General features: G+C 50.8%; 1 protein-coding gene across 1 annotated transcript in view; it reads left to right on the top strand.

The window, feature by feature from the left end:
• Nucleotides 1–12,774, top strand: part of MMP24 (matrix metallopeptidase 24) — a 53,893-nt gene that overhangs the window by 31,663 nt on the left and 9,456 nt on the right. Inside the window, exons 6-8 of the mRNA XM_054467145.2 lie at nt 410–714; nt 8,758–8,919; nt 12,106–12,320. Of these exons, the coding sequence (XP_054323120.1) occupies nt 410–714; nt 8,758–8,919; nt 12,106–12,320 (682 nt within the window). The remainder of the gene's footprint in view (nt 1–409; nt 715–8,757; nt 8,920–12,105; nt 12,321–12,774) is intronic.

A 12,774-nucleotide genomic window follows, 5' to 3' on the forward strand; every position in this document is an offset into this window, starting at 1 on the left:
GTACTTTTAGTAGAGACAGGGTTTCGCCATGTTGGTCAGGCTGGTCTCGAACTCCTGACCTCATGTGGTCCGCCAGCCTCGCCCTCCCAAAGTGCTGGGATTACAGGCGTGAACCACTGCGCCCAGCCCCAATTTATTTTTTTCAACAAACTAGAGTGGAATCCTTTATTCAACACAGCTTTGCTGGAGATCAAATTGAAAACACTGAGTAAAGCACAGCCATCTGACTGAGGCAGGGTGGGGATCCAGAGCTCTGTTACTCAGCCTCTTCTTCAACCCCTGAGGCAGCTAAGAAGAATTCTAGGGTTCAAAATCAGATCACTGGGCCACATTGTCTCAGGTATCTATTTCAGCTCTGCTAGTCTCTGACTCTCTGATCTTGCCTAACAATCCTCCCCTCTCTCACCAGCATTCACAACTATACCCCAAAAGTGGGTGAGCTAGACACGCGGAAAGCTATTCGCCAGGCTTTCGACGTGTGGCAGAAGGTGACCCCACTGACCTTTGAAGAGGTGCCATACCATGAGATCAAAAGTGACCGGAAGGAGGCAGACATCATGATCTTTTTTGCTTCTGGTTTCCATGGTGACAGCTCCCCATTTGATGGAGAAGGGGGATTCCTGGCCCATGCCTACTTCCCTGGCCCGGGGATTGGAGGAGACACCCACTTTGACTCCGATGAGCCATGGACGCTAGGAAATGCCAACCATGACGGTAAGGCCATGAGGGGACAGGGGTCAGTCTTGGGCTGCTCAGTCGTTGGGAAAGGACTTGGAGGACATCCTAGATGAGTTTCCTGCTTTCTAGAGCCTCTTGTCCAAGAACTAAGACCGTAAGAGGGTGGGAACTGTGATTTCTGATAATATTCAACGTTCAATCCACCAGGGCCAGGGCCACGGAGATGAGTCAGATCACTTAGAAGATAGTCCCGTTGGCAGGAGAAAAGTAAGGTTAGGCCACAAGTAAGAAGATAAAGTAATGGACCAGAGGCTGAAGAAAAAGTTTAAAAGGGGCCAGGCACAATGGCTCACGCCTGTAATCCCAGCACTTTGGGAGGCCAAGGCGGGTGGATCATCTGAGGTCAGGAGTTCAAGACCAGCCTGGCAAACATGGTGAAACCCTGTCTCTATTAAAAATACAAAAATTATCTGGGCGTGGTGGCGGGTTCCTGTAATCCCAGCTACTCAGGAGGCTGAGGCATGAGAATCGCTTGAACCCAGAAGGCGAAGGTTGCAGTGAGCCGAGATCGCACCATTGTACTCCAGCCCAGGCGACAAGAGTGAAACTCCATCTCAGAAAAAAAAAAAAAAGTTAAAAGGCATTAAAGCTGAAAGAGGGGTCTGAAAGTAGTAGGCTCTGGCCTGAATGATGAGGGCTCCAAAAGCCATCTTATGAATGACACGACTGGCTCTCTCCTTTGTCACCCTCACAGGTGAGTAGCAGGCCCTGAAATTATTCTGGCATCCTTGGATAATTTACCCTGCATCACTATGGTTCAATGAATATTTATGGAGGCAGAGTCAATACCGTGCAGCAATGGTAATGATACCCTGCAGGTTGCCAAAAAATTCATCATCAATATTTACTCACAAGGCACATGCTTAGTATGTAGGCAAGTGTACCTTATTACACCCATTTTTAAGATGAAGAGTTGGGGCTCAACTGGCATAGCTGAAAGGTGACAATGCAGGTGTCAAGCCCTGGTTCAACTACTGGCTATGTGATACCCTCAGTCTCCTCGTCTGCAAAGTGAGGGGCTGGATTAGGTGATCGCTAAGGGCCCTTCCAAGTCTAATGAACATGATACAAAGTCTTGCAAAGACCAGGGGGAGCTGAATGTTTGAAAAAAATGGCATGATCTCTGTCCTCTGGCAGTCCAGAGTCAGTCCAGCAGGGGAGTTAGGTGTGCACGTAAGTAACCCTGTCATAGACAGACTCTACCCAAGGCTGTAGCAGAGGCACCAAGAAAATACAGTAGGAGTTTGGAGGAAAGAGGGACAGAGGAGTGTGGCTTTTGGATTACAATAGATGACAATTAGTGGGTATGCTGGTGTTCTAAGGCCCGTGCCAAGCGCTTGCCACCCATTATGTGTGGAAACTATTATATCTATTAATATATTATAATACATAATTAAATTTATGTATTAAGCAATATATAAAGTATAAATATATAATGTAAAATTATTATTATAGGTAAATATTGTTATCTTCATTTTACAGATAGGTAAACTGAGATATAGAGAAACATTAAGTCACCTACCTAAGGTCCCACAGTTGGTGAATGGTGAAATAAGGCTTTGAACCTGGGCATTATGGCCCTGAAGCCCATGCTAAGCTTCCATGGTTCTCAAACTGTAGGCACAGCAGAATCACCTGGGAACCATTTTTAAGAATTCAGATTCCAGGCCAGGCAAGGTGGATCACACCTGTAATCCCAGCACTTTGGGAGGCTGAGGCAGGTGGATCACCTGAGGTCAGGAGTTCAAAACCAGCCTGGCCAACATGGTGAAACCCATCTCTACGAAAAACACAAAAATTAGCCAGGCATGGTGGCGGGCGCCTGTAATCCTAGCTACTCTGGAGGCTGAGGCAAGAGAATCCCTTGAACCCGGGAGGCAGAGGTTACAGTGAGCCGAGATCACGCCACTGCACTCCAGCCTGGGCGACAGAGATTCCGTCTCAAAAAAAAAAAAAAAAAAAAAAAGACTGCAGATTCCAGGACCCTAGCCTCTTGTCATTCTGATTCTCTGGGTCCGGGGTAGGGCCTGGGAATCTGCAATTGGTCTAATACATTCTTGGGGCCTTCTGATGCAGGTGTTCCATCACCATGAGAAACGCTATCTTAATACCTAGAGTTTTCCTACCTGGCCTGATCATAAGAACCAACGGGGGTTCTTGTTATAAACGTGGATTCCCAGGCCCTTCCCACAGAAATCCTGACTCTTAAGCTCAAACAAGCTTGGGAAACACCGAGCATCCTTTTTTCCTGCCCTGCGGCTGCTCCAGGCTGAGAGCAGACTCTCAAAGCTGGTTTGGTGTCCATAGTTGGGGCCATGTTTGGTGTCTATAGTTGGGGATCACCTCCTTGAGAACACTTCATATCATTGCATGGATTAGGGATTGGCAGCTCTGGAGTTATCTGTCAAAGGCTGGACCAGGAGGTGGTTTGGCCAAGGCTCAGCCTAGGCAAAGTCATGAACCTGTTAAATTGTTCTTTGTCCTCTTCCTTCTTCAGATTTTTGTCCTCTTTCCTATTGAACTCCGTTTCCTTTGCCCTGGTATCTCTCCCGTATGTCCTGCATGTATTCCTGGCTGAGTACCTATTCTTTATCTCATTCTTATTTTTGGATCGGTGTCAACGAATGGCTGTCTGTGCTAACAGATAAGATGTGAGGAGAAGAAAACTAATATTTTTGAGGCCCTGTTATGTGCCAGGCACTGTTAGCTGATAAGGTTTTAGTTATATTCCTGATAGAGGCAAATGAATGTCCAAAGAGTTGTCCAGAGGCAATGGGAAGACACTCCCACTCCTCTGCCTTCCCCTTCTGCCCAGCACTGGGGGTGTACACTTCCCACACCTGCTCCCTGCTTTTGCAGAACTTGTTGGACCCAGCCCCCAAATCCCAAGAGCCGGTGGTATGTGTGGGAAGGACCTGGGACCTGTGGATGGGCACCATCCCAGCACCTCTCCCATCTGTCCAACCCTAACCTTCATGAAAGACTGCCAATTCTGATAGAAATTCCAAGATTGCTAATGTTTTCTTTGGATAAGAATCAGGACTTTGCTCTGCTCTGGAAAACCAAGCAGGAACTGTCCAGATGCAGCTCAGGACCACAGCAATTGACCCCTGAACTGGAATGCAGTGAAGGCAGGTTTTGGGTGAGAGGCAAGGAACCAAAATTTATTGAGCATCCATATATTATCTCGTTTAATTTCCACATAGACTCAGCAAAGGGGTGGAGTTTCCTGGGAACTTTTTGAACTTATTAGCTTACTTCTTTTTTTTAAACTCTCATTATGGAAAATTTCAAACTCACAAAAGTAGGAAGAAAGATTCCATGATCTCCCAGATACCCGCCACCTGCCTCAGCAATGATCAACGTTGTGGCATTCCTATTTATCTACCTTTTTTTGGCTGATGTATTTTAAAGAAAATCTCAGGCATACTAACATTTCACCTTTAAATACTTTAGTATATACCTCTAACAGATAAAGGCTAATTTTTACCATAAGCACACAATCATTATCAAGCCCAACAAAATTAACAATATTTTTTAAAAATCTAATACCCAGTTCGAGTTCACTTTCCCAAAGTACCTCGGAAATGTCTTTTACAGTTGTCTGCTTGAATCAGGATCCAAGCAAGATACACACACACGGCTGACGTGTCTCTTAAAGCCCTTTTCATTTAAAACACCCCCGTCCTACACACACGTTTCCCTCCATATATTTGTTGAAGAAACTGGGTCAGGTGTCCCGAGTATAATCATTTGGCGTGACTAGAATCAAGTTCACTTTTAATACGTCTCTCTTCCCCATAATTCCTGAATGTTGTTCATTAGATTTACAGGCCTGACTAGATTCAAGTTCAATTTTTTTGGCAAGAATACTTCCTAGGTGGTGCTGGTACTTCCTATTCACCATATTAGCAAATACATATGATGCAGACTGTCCCACTTTTAGTGATGTTGAGGTCAAGCATTTGCTTCAGGTTGTGTCAGCCTGACCCAATCATTATACAATTCACCTGGAGAACTTAAAAAAAAAAAAAAAAGATTGCCTACGTCCCAAACCAAACCTCCTGAATCAGAATATCTTCCCCACCTCCTCCATGTGTTTAAAAGGCTCCCCTGGGCCAGGCGCGACGGGAGCACTGGAGTAATCCCAGCACTTTGGGAGGCCGAGGTGGGCAGATCACCTGAGGTCAGGAGTTCGAGACCAGCCTAGCCAACATGGCAAAACCCTGTCTCTACTAAAAACACAAAAATCAGCCGGGCATGGTGGTGCATGCCTGTAATCCCAGCTACTCGGGAGGCTGAGGCAGGAGAATGGCTTGAACCCAGGAGGCGGAGGTTGCAGTGAGCCAAGATCGCGCCACTACACTCCAACCTGGGTGACAGAGTGAGATCCTGTCTCAAAAATAAAAAAGAAAGAAAATACTTTTTAAAAAAATAGGAAATTCACCCCATTGGAAAGTGGCAGAGCCAGGTGTGACCCCAGGACTTTGCATTTTTAAGTCACCACAGGTGGTTCTGCTGCAGGTGGTCCAAGTATTTCCCTTGGTAAAATACTGTGCTTTTGGCGCTGTTCCATCCTGGAGGCTGTCACCTTGCTCTTCAACACAAAGCTTGTCCTCAAGGAACCCACAGGCCTGGGGCAGCGAGCATGTGCACTAGTGGCAATCATGTGGGGAGGAAGCGGTCAGTGCCATAAAGGCAGTTCAGGGAAACTGCGGGGAGGGCACAGCAGAAGGAGCACTCACTGCCAGCTGGGAAGTCAAGGAAGGCTTCCTGGGAGACAGGCATGGAGCTGAACTTTGAGGGAATCAGGTTATTTCAGGGGGAGGGGCAGCACTAGCAAAAGAACAGAGGCAAAGGGAAATGCTGTCACCTTTCGTGGGGCTGGGGGAGTTAATGAGATAGGAACGACCAAATATGGAGATCCTAAAAGCAAGAAATGAGGTAGAGACAAGGTCCACTTGAGTAGCCGAGTAGACTGCTGAGGACTTGCTCGGAGGCCCAGGGACTTACAGGAACACACCCTATCATGGGTGCTGGTGCTCACACACAGCTCAACAGGACCCTGCTAAAGAAGGGTAATACTTCTGTACCAGGAGCTGGTATGAGCGCATTACACACCCTGCCCCATGAATCTTCACCCCCATCCCTATGACGAAGGTGCCATTGTTCCTTCTACCTTCCAGAGGAAGAATTTAAAATGTCACACTGCTAGGACATGGCAGAGCTGGGATTCAAAACCAGGCAGTCTGGCTCCCAGAGACCGCATTCCTGACCACTCTGCTTCCCCGCCTCTCACCCTCTTCAAGAGTGAAGACCCCAGCAGCCTCCTGCCCATGGAGCATGGGGTCCTCATAGCAGGCCTCTCCTCCTCATACCTCTGCCTTCACCTCACAAGCTCAGGGAGTCCTCCTGCCCCTGCCCCGCTCCCTCCGTCTCCCCCCCAGGGCGCTCTTGGGTTTCTGTGCAGCAGGATGCTGGCTCCCTCGCTCTTCCCTTCCTTTTGGTTCCTGGACCCAACCCACAGGCCTCTTTCCTTTAAGGGGTCACTCCTGTTCTCTGCAGACCCAGCACAGGGGTTAAAAGAGCAAGAGACAAGGCTGCGGACAAAGGTTTTGAGTCTCCCACGGTGCTCAGAGCCGTGTTCCCTGGTTCCCAGCTGAGCTCCCTGTGGACAGCCCCTGGGGAAGAGCCTGCTCAGGAGACAGAGGCCCTGAACAGCTTGTCCCAGGTCATAGAACAGCCCAGGAGCACAGCCAGGACTGGACCCCAGGAAGCAGAGCTGCCTTCCGCTGGCTCTAGCAGTTTGTTTGGGATGGAGCTCAGCGATGAGATCACCCTTCCCTGCTGCCAGAGGGGCCAGGACCTGAGGAAGGAGCTGGGGGCGGCCTGGCCCTCTCATGCCAGCAGAAGGCCAGCCCCAGGCTTTTGGCCAACCTTGCACTGATCTTGCCTATCCCCCTTCCTTTCCGTTGCTCAAAGGTGGCTTCACAGAAGACACTGGCGGTGTCAGTAGTGTGGCAGGCATGTACTGCCCGTGGCCTGGGTCTGCCCCATGGGGTTCTGCTCTCTTCCAGGGACCTAAGCCAGGAAGGCCAAACAATCCCCACCCCCATGTGACCCTAGGCCAGTGACACTGGGGCCAGAGTGGGCAGTAGGACTCCAGACCACCTCCTAGGTTCCTGGCAGCCTCCCTGGACTTAGAGGTGGCAGGAATGGGCCGAGCCATGCCTTAGGGCCAGAAGATAAGAGGCAGGGCTCAAGGGGCTACAAATGCCAGAGGTCAAGGCAACCAAGGGTCTGACACTGGGCAGACAGGAGTCAGGACTGGCGATCAACAGCCTACCTGACTCCCTACCCCCTGCATTTTCTCCCCAAAGCTGCGGTTACTTCATCCCCCTAAGTTCAGGCCTCCTTGTCCTGTCCTAGGCATAATACAGAAGCCCAGGAGAGTTGGCTTTCAGAGGATCTGGTTGCTGGCGCTCCACTGGCCTCGTGCTTCCTTTCTGGTCAATGGGCTTCCTCCAGTAACCAAGCTTCTGTCTTATATAGGATGACAACAGCTGCCATTCTGTGTCACACCACACACTTCACGTGTATCTTATTAACCTCACACAACCCGGTGAGGTAGGTCTGATGCCCCCATTTTACAAGTGAGGACATTGAGGCTTAGGGGTAGCCCTGCTGGCCATATTCACAAACTGGCAGAGGGAATGAAGGTGATCTGTCCCACTCAGGAGCCCGAGCTCATAACCACCATGCCACGGAGCTGCCTCAGTTCCACCCTCAGGATCTTGTGTCCCACTTCCAGGACCTGGAGTGTATTTTCACCTACACTTGAATCCCTGCCTCAATCTTGGCCAACAGTTCCATGCTTCCAGAACCAAGGTCCTGCAGAGAGCTGCCCACGCCCAGGCCCCACCTGCCCAGGGTCTCCTGAAGCTGACTGCCAGTTTGCCAGGACTTGCTCTCTTTGTCCCCACTCCCTCCCTCCACCTCAGGGCCTTTTTTTTTTTTTGAAATGGAGTCTCACTCTGTTGCCCAAGCTGGAGTGCAGTGGCACGATCTTGGCTCACTGCAACCTCCACCTCCCAGGATCAAGCGATTCTCCTGCCTCTGCCTCCGGAGTAGCTGGTACTATAGGTGCAAGCCACCACATCTGGCTAATTTTTGGTATTTTTAGTAGAGATGGGGTTTCGCCATGTTGGCCAAGCTGGTCTCGAACTCCTGATCTCAAGTGATCCACCCTGCTCAGCCTCCCAATGTGCTGGGATTACAGGCATGAGCCACCACACCCAGCCAGCTCAGGGCCTTTTCATCTCTCACCTGGACCCCAGCATCCAAACAGATCCCCCTGCCCCAGGTCTTGTTCCCTCTAATCCTCCCTCCAACGGCAGCCAAAGTGATTTAATTTTCTCACCACCCCTACTCCTGCTTAAACCCCCCACTAGCCAAGAAGCTGATCCAAATTCCTTTGTATGGCATTAAGCACCCTGCTTGCCAGCCTGGCTGACCTCATCTCTCTCCGGCCCTCCCCTCCTGCTTTGTTCCAGAGCCAGGTGGAACGAAACTGCCTGTCCCTGGACTGTGTTTATTGCATTCCATCCACCAGGAATGCCACCCCCACTCTTCCTCTCCTGCCCCCTGAATCTGTTCTCCTGACTAACTTCTGATCCTTCAAGACTCAGCTTCAGCTTCACCTTTGTGAAGCTTTCCCTGAACATCTTCCTCCAGGTTTAAATGACCCCTCTCTCCTCAAAATCCCCGCTCGACCCTCCCAGACATTCCTAAAGCACCCAGAGCCCTCTGCCTCACTTGTCACTCTCTCTCTCTCCTTGTCCCTGCTCTGCAGAGAGGCCTGGGAGGCAGGGGTTGTGTCTGATTTCTCTGTATGTTCCTGGTGTCCAGCACGGGGCCTGGCACAGGGCCTGTGCTCGGTGTTTGCTGAGGTAATGGGTTGGCTGACCGACTCATATCTAAGCAGGTACCCTGGGCACCTCCCCATACTCCTCTCCACAGGGAACGACCTCTTCCTGGTGGCTGTGCATGAGCTGGGCCACGCGCTGGGACTGGAGCACTCCAGCGACCCCAGCGCCATCATGGCGCCCTTCTACCAGTACATGGAGACGCACAACTTCAAGCTGCCCCAGGACGATCTCCAGGGCATCCAGAAGATCTATGGTGTGTGGCAGGGAGAGGGGGGACTGCTCCTTCCTCGGGGCTGGGCTGTGACTGCCTACCTGTCATGGGGCAGGGGACAAGGGAGGGGGACGTTGCTATCATCAGCACTGCTGCTGTTTCTCTGACTGTGTGTGACCTTTAAAGACTTCCAATGGCTTTGTCTGGCCAGAGGGCAAGGCTTCCCCTGGCACACCTAGGAAACCTAGGGGAGGGTCTGTGCTGTAACTGAGAGGGACAAAAGTGAGGTGAGGGCCACCCATTCCCTCTCCTTTACCCCTCCCCTTCCACACTCTTCCCCGTCCCTTCATGCTTCGCCCCCTCCCTCCTACACCAGATGGTGACTGAGCGCTCCCATAGGTTCTACCTCTAGCCAGGCAGGTTCACACATCTGCAGGAGTAACAGTGATACAGCGTGATGGGGACTATAACCAGAGCTTTGTTCTTTAAAAAGAAAAAACGAGAGCCAGGTGTGGTGGCTCTTGCCTGAAATCCCAGCACTTTGGGAGGCCGAGGCAGGCAGATCACTTGAGGTCAGGAGTTCGAGACCAGTCTGGCCAACATGGGAAACCCCATCTCTACCAAAAATATTAAAACAAACAAACAAAAAAATTAGCCAGGTGTGGTGGTGGGCACCTGAAATCTCAGCTACTTGGGAGGCTGAGGCAGGAGAATCACTTGAACCCAGGAGGCAGAGGTTGCAGTGAGCCGAGATCGCACCACTGCACTCCAGCCTGGGTGACAGGGCGAGACTCCGTCTCAAAAAAAAAAAAAAAAAAGGTGAAAGATGAGAAGCTACTGCTAGGTAAGATATGAAAGGCCTCCTACACACCTCTCTCCCAGTTCTGTTCACACTGGTATGTGAGGTTCTTGTTCTGGTGAAGTCAGGTGAGATAGGGAGACCAGTTTACTTGAGCAAATGCTTGTCAAGACAGCACAGGCGCCCACAGCCCCCAGGCTACAGAGCACAGGAAGAGGGCTCCCTCTGGAGGAGATGACCCAGCCAGAGCCCTGGAGGCAGGCAGGACCCTCCACAAGTAAAGCAGCAGAGACCAGGTGGGGGCTGTGGGTCCCAGAAGCTATTCCAAAGGTAGAACAACAGGACAACAGGATCTGCTCACAGATCAGACATGGGGTGAGAGGAAGGAGGGAGGGTCAGGGATGCCCCCAGGGTTTCCAGCTTTTGTAATTGTGAAGCAATAGGGTCCACCAGTCTGCAGCTCAAAATTCTAGGCTGGAGGCCAAGGTGGGCGATTACCTGAGGTCAGGAGTTCAAGTCTAGCCTGGCCAACATGGCAAAACCCTGTCTCTACTAAAAATACAAAAAATTAGCCTGGCATGGTGGTGCACGCCTGTAATCCCAGCTACTTGGGAGGCTGAGGCAGGAGAATCACTTGAACCCGGGAGGCGGAGGTTGCAGTGAGCTGAGATCACAACACTGCACTCCAGCCTAGGCAACAGAGTGAGACTCCGTCTCAAAAAAAAAAAATCTAGGCTGGGATATTTATTTGGGATCTTTGGTGTTCAGTACAGTAACCACTAGTCATACACTAGTATGTATTAAATAAACTAGTATTAAATTTCATAGTAATGAAATTTAAATTTATATTAATTAGGCCGGGTGCGGTGGCTCAAACATGTAATCCTAGCACTTTGGGAGGCCGAGGTGGGAGGATTGCTTGAGGCCAGGAGTTCAAGACCAGCCCGGGCAACAAAGTGAGACCCGTCTCTACCCCCCAAAAAATGTATTAAAATTATAATTTCAGTTATAGTTCTTTAGTGGGTCTCAGTCACACTAAGAACTAGTCATTCATCTTAAGACCTCAGTAGCCATATGTGGCTGTGGCTAGGGGCTACTGTAGTGAACGATGCAGATATGCACCATTTCCATCATCACAGAACACCCTACTGGACAGCTCTGACGCAGGTCTGTAAAGCCATGAGCCTGGATGAGACCACCTAGAGTAGTGATTCTCAACTTGGCTGTCCTTTGGAATTACCTTGGGCTTCTAATACAGTCCTCAGCTCTAGAGATTTGGTTTTATTAATAGTCGGAGATTGGACGTGGTGGCTCACGCCTGTAATCCCAGCACTTTGGGAGGCCAAGGTGGGTGCATCACTTGAGGTCTGGAGTTCGAGACCAGCCTGGTCAACATGGTGAAACCCCATCTCTGCTAAAAAAAAAAAAAAAAAATTACCTGGGTGTGGTGGTATGTGCCTGTAGTCCCAGCTACTCGGGAGGATGAGGCAGAAGAATCACTTGAACCTGGGAGGCAGAGGTTGCAGTGAGCCGAGATCGCACCACTGCACCCCAGCATGGGGGACAGAGCGAGACTCCTTCTCAAAAAAAAAAAAAAAAGTTGGATAGCTGGCCTGGTGCTTCCTGGACATCCAGTTTGAAAAGCTCCCAAAGGTGATCCTAATATGCAGCCCAAGTGGAGAAGCACTGACCTAAGGACGAAAATGTAGAGATAGAAGAGAAGAGGACCCGGGGGCACGCCAGCCTCTAGAGTAGGGCAGATGAGGACACGCAGCCAGCAAAGGAGGCTGAGAAGGAACAGCCCATGAGGCAGGAGGACAACCAAGAGTGTTTCCAGGAAAGTGTTTCTATGAATCTTGCTGCTCAAAGTATAGTCTTCAGACCAGCAGCATCAGCATCACCTGAGAGTGTGAAGGAATGCAAACTCTCAGGCCCCAGCCCAGGCCCTCTGAGCCCTCATCTGCATTTTAGCAACATCCCCAGATGATGCATGTGTTTATTAAAGTCTGAGTCAAGTCACCATCGGATGATCTTGGCAGAGCAGTTGGAGTGGGTGATGGGTAGAAGCTACACTAGGGTGGGAAAGAGAGTGAATGAAGGGGGTGAGGAAGTGGGGCCAGTGCGTGTGAAGGGGGCAAAGAGGGTATGGCCTAAGGAAGAGCGCAGACCCTAATGAAGGACATGATTGCTCTGTAACAGGAGAGAGAAAAGAGAAGATACCACCAGACTCGGGGATGGAAAGATGAGAGTCCCATTCTAATGGCTATTTTCATCCATTTTCTCAAAGACTGTGGGAGTTAAACTGGGGAGAGGGAACAGGAGGCTGAACTGGGACAGACTTGTCTCAGAGCTGCCTGGGTGATGCTGAGACTGGCAGTGGGAGGCGGGAAATGGCTGCCCCCTCTCTAAGATGCAGCTCCTCTCTCCAGGACCCCCAGCCGAGCCTCTGGAGCCCACAAGGCCACTCCCTACACTCCCCGTCCGCAGGATCCACTCACCATCGGAGAGGAAACACGAGCGCCAGCCCAGGCCCCCTCGGCCGCCCCTCGGGGACCGGCCATCCACACCAGGCACCAAACCCAACATCTGTGACGGCAACTTCAACACAGTGGCCCTCTTCCGGGGCGAGATGTTTGTGTTTAAGGTAGGGCCAATGGATTGGCACCACCCAGCTGGCCCCTGACCTTTCCTCTTCCTCCCCCACACCATGGAGCTGGGGAAGGCTCCTGATTTGGGATTCGATTACAATGGGGCCTGGACGGGAGCTAGCCCAGTGGCCAGGGCATGGGGTCTCTTCCTGGTGCTGCTGGGTGAATCAACTGTTTCCAAGAGGGAGGGGAAAAGATGGGTGATCCCTCGCCTCCCCTGGGGTTAATCCTGGGAGAAGGTGCTGGAAGCTGGCTTCTGGTCTGTGACCTCCCTTCTTGAGACCTCAGTTTCTCCATCCGAAACCTGGGGGAGTCATTCCTCTAACAAAGAATGTGTGAAGATCCAGTGAGTGCCCAGCTCTGAAGATCGTCAACTTGGAGTAGGGGCTAGGTCAGTGGTGGCTGAGTCTGACTCCAGACCCTACCAAGGCTTGAGGTGCTGCTACTGGC

Source organism: Pongo pygmaeus, chromosome 21 (genome assembly GCF_028885625.2).
Source record: "Pongo pygmaeus isolate AG05252 chromosome 21, NHGRI_mPonPyg2-v2.0_pri, whole genome shotgun sequence".
In the NCBI taxonomy this organism is placed as follows: Eukaryota; Metazoa; Chordata; class Mammalia; order Primates; family Hominidae; genus Pongo; species Pongo pygmaeus.